The 15,160-nt window shown below is 40.3% G+C and overlaps 1 protein-coding gene across 1 annotated transcript in view; it reads right to left on the bottom strand.

Moving 5' to 3' along the window:
- Positions 1-787: 787 nt before the first annotated feature.
- LOC149822776 (phosphatidylglycerophosphate phosphatase 1, chloroplastic/mitochondrial-like) overlaps positions 788-15,160 on the bottom strand; it is a 31,676-nt gene continuing 17,303 nt past the window's right edge. The window contains exon 5 of the mRNA XM_089981254.1: positions 788-1,399. Within this exon, the coding sequence (XP_089837380.1) occupies positions 1,295-1,399 (105 nt within the window). The 3' untranslated portion in view covers positions 788-1,294. The remainder of the gene's footprint in view (positions 1,400-15,160) is intronic.

The following is a 15,160-nucleotide window of genomic DNA, read 5'->3' as shown; positions in this document are numbered from 1 at the left end:
ACAATTTCCATATGACCCAACACAAAAAAAATGCGGGTTTCCATTAAGCATCTCACGAATTCAGCCTTCATGAAACCAACCTTGAATTCTCAGAATTTTCATTTGATGCTGAATTTGGCTAATAAAAATCGTCTTGTTTAGCATCCTTACATAAAATCTCTAATTGAAAGAGAGCTCGAGTATAGCATTTCTAGCTTGTTTCATCATATGTTCACATTTTTTTTCTTTGGAAACTTGCAAAACATTATGCTCATTGAGATTTCCTTGATCTTAGGAATTGAAATTTTTACTTAAAAATTATATATAGGTTTGGAACCCCCATTATTATATGGTGGTACGAACTACTGCTTGCATGAATCTAACCACCAACTGCTAAATTTAACCGACAGATGTGTCTAACATGGTTTATTTACTCTTATAAGATTTTATTCTTAAGATGGTAAATAATAGACTGCTCAAAATTCATTAATAATGGTTTAAAAATGGCCCAAAACTTGTTGGAGTCAACTTTAGCACATGAAAATAATAAATAGGACATGATAAACATGATCCAAAGATGGTTTTGCTCTCGGTTCTTAGAGATATGTAAATTAAGGGAGTACCACCCTGGTTATGGTGGTTCAGTACCACAATGGACTCACAGCAAAACGAGATTAACGAATTGTCCTTGATATTTAAAAAATGGCTTCTGCCAACACTAATAAATTGTTCAAGTACTCAAGCCGTAAAGGAACTATGGCATTTCACTGAGAAATTTTACAAATAACCATTTCCGAGCTTTCATACATGAAACAAAAATGGCTACAGCCAATACTAATAAATTGTTCAAGTACTCAAGCCATAAAGGAACTATGGCATTTCACTGAAATTTTACAAAATAATCATTTATGAACATTAACTCGTGAAACAAAACTTCAAGGTTTCAGTGCCAAACATGGCTGCTTTTGATTAAAAGAAATACATGACCAGAAATTAGAAATTTGCCAAACTTGGAGAAAAACAGTAATTCTACATTTGGATGCAATGTCAAGTTCCTTGCTTCTGCATGGGCTTGTTTTGGAAGTTGCAAGCATCTCCCTCCATACATCAACTATGGTATGTACCAAATGAAAGGAATATTACAGGCCCAAGATTTGGAATGCCTAAAGGGTCAATCTTTTGTGTGCATGAGAAAGCAGCTGCGCAGATGAACAAAACTAAATTGGGAGACATCTAGCAAGATTCAAGAGGAAAGACCAAAGCACATCAAAGCCATGACTGGATACTATACTAGAATTCAAGTGCTGTATCTCGTTCAATTCTTCACATAATGATTCTTGTCCAGCAGAAGAATGTGGTCTTTTGGCCTCAACCCTTTCTTGTGCCATAGATCTAGTAAGTAGGTTTCTAGCTTCCTTACCTGAAAGAAATTTGAACATCAGTTAGTCCACACTTTACAGGTTTTTTTTTAAAAAAAAAGGAGCTTGGAACAGGTTTACAAGTTTAGGCTACTATAGTCCAACCTGAGAGGTATCACATTCATCCATTTTCACCTCCAAAAGGATGCACCTCAAATTTCATGTGCAAACAACCCCTTTTTAATAGTTTGCAGCTATTCAAGCTTCAGAAGAGGTAAACAAGAAAGGGCTCTCCCAGAACTTGATGTTCCTTTAACTACCCAGCTGAATTTAGATTCCTTCTTTAAAGTCCTCAAGTACTTTAAGCTGGCCCTTCTAAATGCCTAATATCATCCTTCATCTGCTACATATTTTCCATTTGTTCAGCATTCAATAATATCATACTTGATTAGGTAAAGCCAACCACAACCTTTTCTTCATATCACTACCTTCACTATTAGAGCTGCACTTATTGCATCTTGCCACTTGATTCCAAGGTTTCCAAGTAATTAGATACCATGAGTAGTTGAGACCCTGTGCAAACCTTTATCACATTCCTTACCCTACCAAAGTGAAGCAGTCATCATCATTTTTATTCTTTTAGATACTTAAATTTGAAGGGACAATAGTCAAGACACTTGGTTAAGAGTATGTGACCACCACATTGGAGGCCCCTTTATGAAGTGCAAGTCCCAAGTACTTCATAGGGAGGCAGTGGTGTAGCAGCCTGCTCATTGTCCTCACTAAAATGGAGAACCAATACTCAAAATTTCTCACTCCTTGAGAAAAGTGTCCAAAATAGATGTTTGACAGCAACCAAATTCACCACATCTAGTCAACATAAGCTCTCCAAAAATTAACAGATCATTGGAAAGTGCAGATGCATCAGCAGAGGGATACAAGATAAATCAAGACCCTCTAACAAACCAAAATCACTGCCTTCTTCATGTGATGGTTACACACTTCACTAACAATGTTAAAAAGCAATGGTGATCATGGTTTTCCTTGACCCAACCCCATTGATTTTGATGCGTTCCAAGTGGGCTCGGAGTGAAACTGGGTTAGAACCTAGGCTCGGGTTAGGTCGGTTAAGTCAAAACAAGGTCTAGGTCAAAAACAGGTTCCGTAATTTCTGACAGACTTTAGGAAAAACGTGATTTCTCCTAATTGGCTGAACAGAAATAACTGAAATTTGGAGGGTAGCAATGGGACACATGGGAAAAGACACTGCAACAAACAGCAGGATCAAACTCCACTCGGTTGGGGATTTACGAGCTCGGGATCAGACAACAGGAAATCTGCATGGGACTGGTTTTCAGGTTTGACCGGTTCTGGACGGAGGCTGGTTCTCCAAAATGGGATTGAGTTAGGGGCTAAGATTTGGTGGGTTGGTTGGGGACACCTAGGCGCACCTACAGTTAAAATATGAGACTTAACTGAGGTCGGGTTAAGGAGATACGGCCATCAGAAGTCAGGTCAGAATTCTGCAGTTACAGCAGAATTCAATTCTGAACATAGGTTGAGTTCTACAGTTTGGTAAGGCAAGTGGGTCAGCTCGACTTGCTGGACTGGGTCTGAGGCTGGTGAGGGTCTGCTATAGTATTGGCAAAATTGGGAAGGTCTGACATAGGAAGGCTAGGAATGCAGAGGGTGCCAATTATTTGATGTTGTCCACAAACACAAGGTAGAGGCTACTTTGCAATTGGGTAGATTGAGACCTACCCAAGGTCTGGACCACCTTATCGAACAGGAAGAGCCCTGAGACAGGGTGAACGAGTCTGGGGGGTGGGACTCGCAAGGGGTAGAGAGAGGCACGAGCTAAGAGGGACTCGTTAGAGAGAAGGCCTAGGGGCCAAGGGGTAGGTGAGAGAGATGTCCCTTGAGGGGGTCGACTTTCACAAAGAGAGAGTGAGAAGCAAACAACTATTTTATTTCATGATTTCTTTCCAACACAAAGCGAGCCCCTTTTATAGACCAAGGGGGGCTCTATAATTGTCATCACAATTAACAAGAAATATTGAAGCAACATTACAATAATCAAGAACTAATAAAATCTAATTTGCAAAACCTAAGCACCAAATTCTAACTTGGGCAAAATCACCTCCCAAGGCACTTAAGAGGCCAACTCACAAGGCCTTCTTGGGTTTTACCTAGGCCTATTAAGAAAGGCACCCCAAGGGCACACTAGTTTCCTTGGAGGAGTTAAGGCACCTTAGGGGGTGTGCATAAGGGGGAGGCTAACATGCCTTTCATGGTTGCTTCTAGAGGGGTGCCCCAATGCATTCAATGCTCTTCATAGGGGGGCATACAAGGATGGGTCCCATGCTGAGGTGGCTTCAAAAGTGAGATAGCGACCAGGCTGAGATGGCATGGCTGATGTGTCATGGGCCCCACGATGGCTGAGGTGGCTACATACGTTGAAGCTTGGGTAACGCATCTGGATCGGCTTGGAATCCGTTTGCTTCATTCAGTCCTTAGGAGCTGGATTGAGTTTGGATCTTGGATCCAGAGCAACAACTATTGGATCATCATCCATTAATTGGAGCATTGGGTTAGGATCTATATCTCCCAAGACTGAGTCCGCTTTTTTTGGATCAGGAACTAGCTCCAAAGAAATTGGGACTGTATCATCCCCTCTCCCTTGAGAATTGCCTAGTCCCTTAGGTAAATTTTCGAGAAGTAGCTTTCAAAGGAGAGAATTAAACACGAAGGTAGAAACACCCCTTCGTTGGGCAGGCTGTCTTCCAGCCTTTAGCACCACACAACACCCGCACATCCTTCCAACATGTGAGTCGTATGCAACCGTGAGCCTCTAGAAGAGAAAGCTCACTTTGTCGATGGTGGATTGTATGTTGGCCTCCACCCGAACAAAAAACAATTATTGTGTTTTATCCAAATACTATGAGCTGCATTTTCTCGTTGAGGGTGCTTTCATTGAGATTTCAAGCTCAAGTTATGATGTGCGCTTGCCCATGAGAAAAATTCAGGATAGGGCAAGACCAGGGAGACCATGTACTTAGTCTTGTGTTGACAATTTTGTTGTGCATTGGCGATTGCAACCACATTATCGATAATGCACATTTTTTTGAGACATGGTCCATTGAGGAACAACACAAGGACCGATGTGTTCCTTCCGCTGTGTTCCAACAACTATCATGTCATAGTACCCAGTTGTGGTAGTTGCAGCCTTAAGGTCATTGGCATAATGGCCATCAAGGCACGAGTCCCTAACACTTGACTAAGGCAAACAATGCACACAAGGAAGTTGGTTTGCCATGTACGGGTGTTGCTCCCAGCAAACATGGATCGGATCGATTTGCGTAATTGTTCTGACAGACCTTAGGAAAAATGCGATTTCTCTTAATTGGCTGCACAAAAATGGCTGAAATTTGGAGGGTAGCTAGGAGATACATGGGGAAAGACACTGCAACAAACTGCAGGATCAAACTCAACTCAGTTGGGGATTTACGAGCTCGGGATCAGACAACAAGAAATCTGCCCGGGCTGGTTTTCAGGTTTGACCGGTTCTGGTACAGAGGCTGGTTCTCCTAACTTGGATTGAGTTAGGGGCTAAGATTTAATGGGTTGGTTGGGGACACCTAGGTGTTTATATATATATATATATATATATATATATATATATATATATATATATATATATATATATATATATATATATATATATATATATATATATATTGTAATTTCTTTGTATTGCCCGATAGGGGCATTTTGGTCTTTTCTAATGTATAATAAGTTGTTTATTAGAAACAACTTTTCTTTTTTATTTTTCTTTATTTCTTATTTTCTTTTTCCTTTTTTTATCTTTTTCTTTTTTGCTTTTTGAGCATTGGGGCCCTCACCTTGGAGTCGTTGGGGCCCCAACGACTCCAAGGGTGTGGAGCTCCCAATGGCTCCTCCTCCTCTTGTTTGTGTATATATATATAGGGGTGTTCCCCGTTTACATTTGATGTTCTCTCACTCATTCTCATAATAATATTATTCTTTTTGCCTTTTGGCATTATTCCTTTGTGGATTTATGTGTGTGTGCACTTAAAGTGTTTGTGTACTCTCTTTTTTTTAGTTCATTGTTGGACTTGCAAGTGTTCTAGACTTAATATTTGTATTTCCGCTTACTTCATTACACTAGGGGTCTACAGTTAAAATATGAGACTTAACTGAGGTCGGGTTATGGAGATACGACCGTCAGAATTCAGGTCAGAATTCTGTAGTTACAGCAGAATTCAATTCTGAAAATAGGTTGGGTTCTACGGTTTGGAAAGGCAAGGCAAGTGGATCAACTCGACTTGCTGGGTTGGGTCTGAGGCTGGTGTGGGTCTGCTATAGTATTGGCAAATTTGGGAAGGTTTGGCATGCACGGTTGATGTTGAGGATGGCTTGGAACGCCGAGGGTGCCAATTATTTGATGTCGTCCACGAACATAAGGTAGAGGTTACCTTGCACTTAGGTAGATTCAGACCTACGCAAGGTCTGGACTACCTTATCGAACAGGAAGAGCCCTGAGATAGGGTGAACGAGTATGGGGGTGGGACTCGCAAGGGGTAGAGAGAGAGGCATGAGCTAAGAGGGGCTCGTTAGAGAGAAGGACTAGGGGCCAAGGGTTAGGTGAGAGAGACATCCCTTGAGGGGGTCGACTTCCACTGAGAGAGAGTGTGAGAGGCAAACAACTATTTTATTTCATGATTACTTTCCAACACAAAAGGAGCCCCTTTTATAGACCAATAGGAGCTCTACAATTGCCATCACAATTAACAAGAAATACTAAAGCAATATTACAATAATCAAGAACTAATACAATCTAATTTGCAAAACCTAAGCACCAAATTATAACTTAGGCAAAATCACCTCCCAAGGCACTTAAGAGACCCAACTCACAAGGCTTTCTTGGGTTTTACCAAGGCCTATTAAGGAAGGCACCCCAAGGGCCACATGAGTTTCCTTAGAGGAGTTAAGGCACCTTGGGGGTGTGCATAGGGGGAGGCTAACACGCCTTCCATGGTTGCTTCTAGAGGGGCACCCCAATGCATTCAATGTTCTTCGTAGGGGGACGTCCAAGGTGTTAAAATGTACCTATTATATATATATATATATATATATATATATATATATATATATATATATATATATATATATATATATATATATACTGTATATTACATCAATACCCAATAGGGGTATTTTTGTAATTTCACATAGTTGTTTTAGAAAACAATTATTTTTCTTTTTTGAATAAATGTATTTTTTACTTTTTATTTTTTTAATTCTTTTTATTCTTTTTTGAGGACCTAAAAGGGGCTCCAACCATAGAGTCGTTGGAGCCCCCAACGGTCACAAATGTGACCGTTGGGGGTGTTAGAATTGTATTTGTATCGGATATGGATCCGATATTGGATCCATATCCGAGCGTATGCTTTCCCCATGCTTGGGCGGTGGCATACTTGTAATCCTGTATATTTTTCATGTATTTTGTTCAGTAGTGTTAGATCCTATATATATCTTATTAAGAGAGGGTCACGATACTTTTAACGTGCCCTACTTTCCATTTTTGGCATCCTCCTCCTCTCCCCCTCTCCTCTCTTCTCTTTATTTTGTATTTTCAGATTGAAGGCTATTCTCCAAAGCTTGAAGGCGCACTATCTTGAAGCCCTTTTCAGATTCTTTCATGGTATCAGAGCCACCCACGATCGACGCCTGTTTCTTCAGCCACGATCGAGTCTTCCCCAGCCACGAGCGAGTCTTCTCCAGCCACGATCGACGAACTGCTGAGTTACGTCTGCCTTCTTCATCACGCCTGTCAACCCGGCCACGATCTGCTGAGTTTGATCTTCATTCTTCAGCCGAGTGCCTGATCCTCATCCTTCAACCGAGTGCCTGATCCTTCAGCCGAGTACCTTTGGAAACACAAATATTATATCAGCATAATCATGTCCACCCTCTCTTCGAGTTTTCTCTCCCAACTCATCTCCCAAAAGTTAACCCATTCCAACTATTTGACGTGGAAACGTCAGATAGTCCCTTTCATTAAGAGCCATTGTCTATATGGTCATATTGATGGCTCTACTCCAGCCCCGCCTGAATTGATTTTGGGTGAAACAAAGGATGCTACTAGTTCGGTGACTGCTACAGATAATATCACTAATCCAGCATATGCCATATGGATGGCACATGATCAGGCTTTAGTTGCTTATATTACTTCTACCCTCTCTGAAGAAGTGCTTGCAGGTATAGATGATGATATCTCAGCTTTTCAACTATGGAATACGCTTGCAAATACATACTCTCAAGTTTCAGAAGCTAGATATCTTCAATTGAAGCGTCAATTTCAAAGCATAAATAGAGGCTCCAGATCTGTACTTGAGTATCTCTATGAGATTAAAAATGTAAGCGATCAACTTGCTGTTATTGGCCATCCTATTTCAGACAAGGATAAAGTTCAGCAGGCTCTTAGTGGTCTAGGGTCAGAGTTTGATATATTTTGCACTGCTCTGGAGGTTCTCCCTGTCTTACCCTCTTTTGAAGACTTAAAGGCAAAATTGATCCAGCATGAGGCTAGTAGAGTTCACAGGCATGATGCTTCCATTTCTACTTCGCCCAGTATTTTAGTTACTTCTACACATGGTGTGTCAGGACAGCGTGCACATACTTGGGCTCATACATCCGGACAAGGAAAGGGTATTCTTCCTACTCCTCAGGGCAGCACTCTTGTTAACATGCCAAAGCGTATCCCTACATGTTTCTATTGTAACAAGAGAGGACATGTTAAATCTGAATGTTGGCACAATCCTCAGAACAAAGCTAAGGGAGGTCGACGTGATCACAGGCCAACCCCCTCTATCATTTCTAGAGCGTCTTCCTCCTCATTCACGCCCGATGCACAACAACTCTTAATGACAGCTATTTCTAATCTGAATCTCAAGCAAAATGATGATGGTGTCTGGTATGTGGATTCTGGTGCTGCCGCCCATGTGACTGATGATGCAGGTAAACTCTCTAGTGCATCTCCATATTTAGCAAAAGGTTCTGTAGTTACAGGTGATGGCACTCACCACAAAATTACTCACATTGGTAATGCATATGTTTCTTTGCCGCATACTTCTCTTCCTTTACACAATGTTTTAGTCGTCCCTAATGTCAAGAAAAACATTATTTCAGTTTCTAAACTCATTGATGACTCTTCCACATCAGTTGAATTCACTCCTTCCTCTGTTTTTGTCAAGGATCCTCTCACCAAGACGATATTCGCTGAAGGAATTCGTGAAGGCAACATGTACGTCCTCAAAGAAGCTCCTCCAGTGTCCAAGTCCAGTTCATCTGTTTCTTTTCCTATCAGTCTGAATGAAGTCAATTTGACTCAAACTGATATGCCGTCCATTTGGCATAATCGATTAGGCCATTGTAGTCATTCTTTTATTTCTAGCCTTGTTAATAATGGATTGTTGCACAAATCCAGTCTGAGACCTGTTAGTGAGTCAGGCATGTGCTCAAGCTGTCAACTTTGTAAGAGTCATGCCCTTCCTTTTAATTCCATCAATAAAAGAGCTTCTAAATTGTTTGAAACGATTTACTCTGATGTTTGGGGACCAGCTCCTGTCTCATCTCCTTCCGGCAGTAGATACTATGTCATTTTTGTTGATTCTTTTTCTCGCTATACATGGATACAATTCATAAAACACAAATCTGAAGTGTTCCGTTTGTTTAGCCAATTTCATGCCCTCATCCAAAATAAATTTTCATCCAACATAGTGCATTTTCAATGTGATGGTGGTGGTGAATATTTATCATCTGAATTTACTGAATACTTGCTAAATCATGGCATCACTAGACAGATATCTTGTCCACACACACCACAGCAAAATGGCATTGCAGAACGCAAGCACCGACACATTGTAGAGACTGCCTTAAGCATGCTCCATGACACTGATCTCCCTATGACTCTATGGACTGAGGCATTTCACACGGCCGTTTATGTTATAAATCGATTGCCTTTAGCTCTTCTCGCAGGGAAATCTCCTTTCTTTCTTTTGAATCATGAGCATCCTAAGTATGATGAGCTTCGGGTTTTTGGATGCATTTGCTATGTTCATGTTGATTCCAGCCTCCGGAACAAACTTCAGGCTCGGGCTATAATGTGTCAGTTTGTGGGCTATGCAGACCATTATCGAGGCTATAGGTGCTATAATCCCCTAACAGGCCGTATACATATTTCAAGACATGTTGTTTTTGATGAACTCAGATTGCAGTTTCACACTTCTTCCAAGGCTATTCATGATTCAGCGTCCAGACTATATGATCCATGGTTATGTGCTAATATCTTAGGCGATGGGATTCAACCGACCACTTTTCCAGCCCCTTCTGACAGTACTCACATTGAAGCAGAAATGTCTGATGCCCAGATGGATAGTACTCACATTGAAGCAGACATGTCTGATACTCAGATGGCTGATCCTCCTTTAGACAGATTTTCTGGCTTGGTTTATTCTCGTCGCACTCCTGCCTCTACTACTGATTCTGTCATTGTTCCTTCTCATCCACGAAGGTCCACTCGAGCGAGACATCCCGTGGATAGATGGATAAGCTATAACACTTTCACTTTGGACTTTCAGCTTTTTATGTCCAGTTTGCATAAACAGACTGAACCAAAGTGTTATTCTCAGGCCTCTCAAAATTCCCGTTGGATTGAAGCCATGAATGAAGAAATGGAAGCCTTGAATGAATGTCAAACATGGGAAGTCGTTCCACGGCCAAGGGATAAGAATGTTGTTGGGTCTAAATGGGTTTATAAAATCAAATATAAACCAGATGGCAGTATTGATAGGTATAAAGCTCGACTTGTGGCTAGAGGTTTCACTCAACATGGGGAAGATTATGATGAGACCTTCAGCCCTGTTGTTAAGATGAGTACCATTCGAGTTATTCTCTCTCTTGCTGTTACTTTTGGATGGTCATTACATCAACTTGATGTCAAAAATGTTTTTCTTCATGGTTTCCTCAAAGAGGACGTCTACATGGAACAGCCACCAGGATATGCTACTAATGATTCTAATCTATGGGTATGCAAGTTGCACAAGTCATTATATGGGTTAAAACAGGCTTCTCGTTCATGGTTTGAAAGGTTCTCCCTTCACATTCAAGAAGCTGGTTTTCAGAAGAGTGCTCTTGATCATTCTCTTTTTATCTATCACAAAGGAGGGATCACTACTTGGTTATTGATATATGTGGATGACATTGTTCTCACGGGAAATACTCCCTCTCATATCGTCCAAATCAAAGAAGTGTTAGAACAACATTTCAAAATGAAAGATCTCGGGGACCTCAGATATTTTTTGGGTGTTGAATTAGACAGGACTGAGGATTCCCTCACTCTTTCTCAACACAAGTATGCCCTTGATATTCTCACATCCTCTGGTATGTCTGATTGTAAGCCCATTAACACGCCCAGCGTTTTGCATGCAAAGTTGAACGTTTCAGATGGCAGTCCTGCATATCCTGTTCCAACCCTTTACCGCAGTATTGTTGGGAAACTTCAATATTTGACATTCACTCGGCCCGACATTGTATATGCTGTCAATCAAGTTTCCCAGTTTATGCATGCTCCCACAGACACTCATATGGAAGCTGTCAAGCGTATCTTACGTTATCTCAAGGGGACTATTGGCGATGGACTTACTTATAAACGCATGTCTCCTACTGTGGATGGTCATATTATCTCTACTTACACTGATGCTGATTGGGGAAGCGATCTTGATGAACGCCGATCTGTTTCTGGCTATTGTGTCTTTCTCAATTCTAATCTTGTCTGTTGGAGTAGTCGCAGACAACGCGCCATTGCAAAATCCAGCACAGAAGCTGAATATAGGGCCATGGCTGCTGGCACTGCCGATGCTACTTGGCTTCGTCACCTTCTTGGGGAATTATCTCTTCCTATTGCTCAATCTTCCATGCTGGTTGACAATCAAAGTGCCATTAAAATTTCATTCAATCCCATACTTCACAGTCGTACCAAGCACATTGAGATTGATCAACATTTCATTCGTCAGAAAATAGAAGATGAGGAAATCTCCCCTGCATATATACATACTTCTGAACAAGTTGCTGATCTTTTCACCAAAGGACTCACTGGATCACAGTTTTGGCATTTGAAGAACAAGTTGGGCATGATGAAAACTCATGCACAACTTGAGGGGGGATGTTAGAATTGTATTTGTATCGGATATGGATCCGATATTGGATCCATATCCGAGCGTATGCTTTCCCCATGCTTGGGCGGTGGCATACTTGTAATCCTGTATATTTTTCATGTATTTTGTTCAGTAGTGTTAGATCCTATATATATCTTATTAAGAGAGGGTCACGATACTTTTAACGTGCCCTACTTTCCATTTTGGCATCCTCCTCCTCTCCCCCTCTCCTCTCTTCTCTTTATTTTGTATTTTCAGATTGAAGGCTATTCTCCAAAGCTTGAAGGCGCACTATCTTGAAGCCCTTTTCAGATTCTTTCAGGGGGCTCCCAACGACTCTATGGGAGCCCCCTTTTGGCTCTCCTTTTGAGGCCATTTGGCCCTCCTTTTTCCTCCTCTTCCTCTTGTATAAATAGGGGTGATCCCCTTGTGTATTTTTCATCTTTGAGAGCTTCTCTCTCTTTTCAATAAGAGGCTTTGTATATTGTTGCCTTCTTAGAGGCTTGTGCTTGTATTGTCCCTTCGTGGACTTGTGATATTGTCTCTTTTATTCATTGTTGTATGTGCTTGTATGCACTCTTTATATTTCCGCAATATCTCCTTACATGGTATCAGAGCCACTCGATTCTTGAAGGAAAGGTGTGGTTCGTGTATCTCATATTTAGTAAACATCTTCTCCCTTCTTGGCAACATCATGGAGACAAAGATTGATCTTTCTTTAAAGCTCAATGGAAAGAATTATATGATGTGGGCATCGGCAATGGATAATAATCTCAAAGGAAAGAAGCTTTGGGGTTATGTCATGGGGACCGTTTCGGAACCTAAGCTTATGCTCACGAAGATGGAAGAAGATCAAGAAAAGGCTCTTGAGGGAGATGCTCGCCTCAAGGCCATTGAAAATCATCAAAAGGAAGTGGAAGATTGGGAAAGCAATCACGCAAAAATCCTTGCGTGGTTTATGAACAATGTGGAGCTTAAGGTATGTGCTAATATAGCTAAATTTCGTAGAGCCAATGAGGCTTGGTCCTTTATGAGGAGTATGTATACCCAAAAGGATCTTGCAAGAGCATACTTCTAGCAAGAAAAGATTAGAACCACCAAGCAAGGTGATTCTAGCATTCAAGACTACTATAGTGCCCTAAACCCACTATGGGATGAATTGGCTCTCTTGGAGCCAAAGTGGGTTTCTATGGAAGATATTGATTTAAGACAAAAACAAATGGAACAAGAACGATTGTTTCAATTTCTTTTTGGGCTACGTCCCGAATTTGAGCAAGTGAGATCCTCACTTCTCCATAGATCTATTTTTCTTCCTACTGAGGATGCTATTGCCGAAATCACTCAAGAGGAGACAAGGCTTGGCATGAGTAAGCATGTTGATGAAGTCCTTGCTGTATCCAAACCGGGTAACAATGTTAGAACCTATAAGCCTCCTCATTTTGGGAAACAAGGGAACTACAATGGAGGAAGAAAAATGATTGTTTGTCATTATTGCAATGAGCCGGGTCACATTAGACTCGCTTGTCCAAAGCTTATGGGAACCTTCAAACCTAAAGTGGCCTCTCTTGAAGAAACCACCACCAAAGAAGATGAAGGCAAGAACAATGACATTAAAGAAACTCTTGGACAAATATCTATGGCTCTCCAACAAATGCTAAAAGTTTCTTCCTTCACATCGGGTGCGGCTATTGCTTCAATATCATCACCCGGTACGTATTCTTGGATCCTTGATTCCGGAGCTTCTTTTCATATGACCCCTCATGAAAATGCACTTAGTGATGTTTGCACCAATTCAAAGGACTCTTGTGTCTCTACGGCCGATGGAACCTTTTTGAAAATTTCAAGTATTGGCTCTTTTAAAGATTCACAAAATTTTTGTGTTCCAAAAGTAAGATTTGTTCCCAAATTAAATTTAAACCTTTTTTCGGTTTCTCAAATTGCCGACCATGGATGTGAAATATCTTTCTCATCTAATGGTTGCTTTGTGCAGGATCTCCGGTCCGGGAAGCGGATTGGGCAAGGCCATAGAAAGGGAGACCTCTATTATATGGACCATCTTGATCTCCCTACAAACTTTTTTTGTTCTTATGTCCAAGAAAAAAACATGGAAACTTGGCATAAAAGACTTGGTCATCCAAGTTATTCCAAAATGTATCTCTTTCCTTTTGGAAACAAATTTTGTAAGGAAAAAGAAATTAATTGCAAAGATTGCATTTTTGGAAAAATGAAGTCTATTCCATTTCCAACTAGAACTTTTCTTTCATCAAGGCCTTTTGAATTGGTGCATTCGGATGTTTGGGGTCCTTCTCCGGTTATGTCTAAAGGGGGCTATTCATATTATGTTACGTTTATTGATGACTTTACTCGGTATGTTTGGATTTATTTCCTTAGTCATAAGTCGGAAGTATTTACTTTTTTTAAAGATTTTCATAAAAAGGTTCAAAATCAATTTCAAAGTAACATATCTATTTTAAGATCCGATTCCGGTGGTGAATACTTATCTCACGAATTCCAAAACTATTTAAACCAAAATGGCATTTGCCATCAAAAGTCATGTCCTAGGACTCCTCAACAAAATGGCCTAGCAGAAAGGAAACATAGGCACATTATAGAAACCGCTAGAACATTACTTGTGTCTAGAAATATTCCAAAAAAAATTTGGGCGGAAGCCGTTCTTACCTTAACCTATCTAATCAATAGAATGCCCTCTTCTAAGTTAAAAAATGTTTCTCCCTATGAGAAACTCTTTAAGTTTTCACCCGATTTTAGTCGTCTTCGTATTTTTGGTTGCAAATGTTTTGTCCTACTACATAAAAGGGATAAGTTATCTCCAAAAGCAATTGAATGTGTATTTTTTGGATATGGTGAAAATAAAAAAGGGTATAGATGTTATGATTTTAAGAATGATAAACAATATGTTTCAAAAGATGTAACATTTCTAGAAGAAGAAAACGGTTTTGATAAAATAGAAAAGACAAATGAGATTGATTATATATTCTTATATGATCTTATTGATGACATACAAGAAGATTCTCTTGAAAACATAGATGACACTCATAAGGTATCCCCTCTTGACATAACACTCTCAAATGATAGTGATTCAAATACAAATGTTCATGATAGTGATGCCAATATAAATGTTTACTCAAGAAGAAATCAAGAAAAACCTATTAGTGCTCTCGAAAAATACTCTCAAATTTCTGAATCCACTGAGGAACCACAAGTTAGGCATTCTTCTAGAATATCAATACCCCCAAATAGGTTTGTGTCCTATGATTCTTTAACTCCCAACTATCGGGCATGTTTGATAACTCTACATTCTTATCTTGAACCGGCTCACTATAATCAAGCTAAATCTATACCTCATTGGGTTGAAGCAATGCAAGTTGAACTAAATGCTTTAAAAAAGGCCAATACCTGGGAAATAGTTGATCTACCCTCACACAAAAAACCTATTGGTTGTCGCTGGGTCTTCAAAGTTAAAACTAAAAGCGATGGCTCTTTAGAACGATATAAAGCCAGATTAGTTGCTAAGGGATACTCCCAAGAATATGGCATTGATTACGAAGAAACATTCGCTCCCGT

This window comes from Nuphar pumila, chromosome 11, assembly GCF_984573655.1.
Source record: "Nuphar pumila chromosome 11, dmNupPumi1.hap1.1, whole genome shotgun sequence".
NCBI lineage: Eukaryota > Viridiplantae > Streptophyta > Magnoliopsida > Nymphaeales > Nymphaeaceae > Nuphar > Nuphar pumila.
The sequence above is the reverse complement of the archived record's forward strand: the minus strand, read 5'-3'. Positions and strand labels throughout refer to the sequence as shown.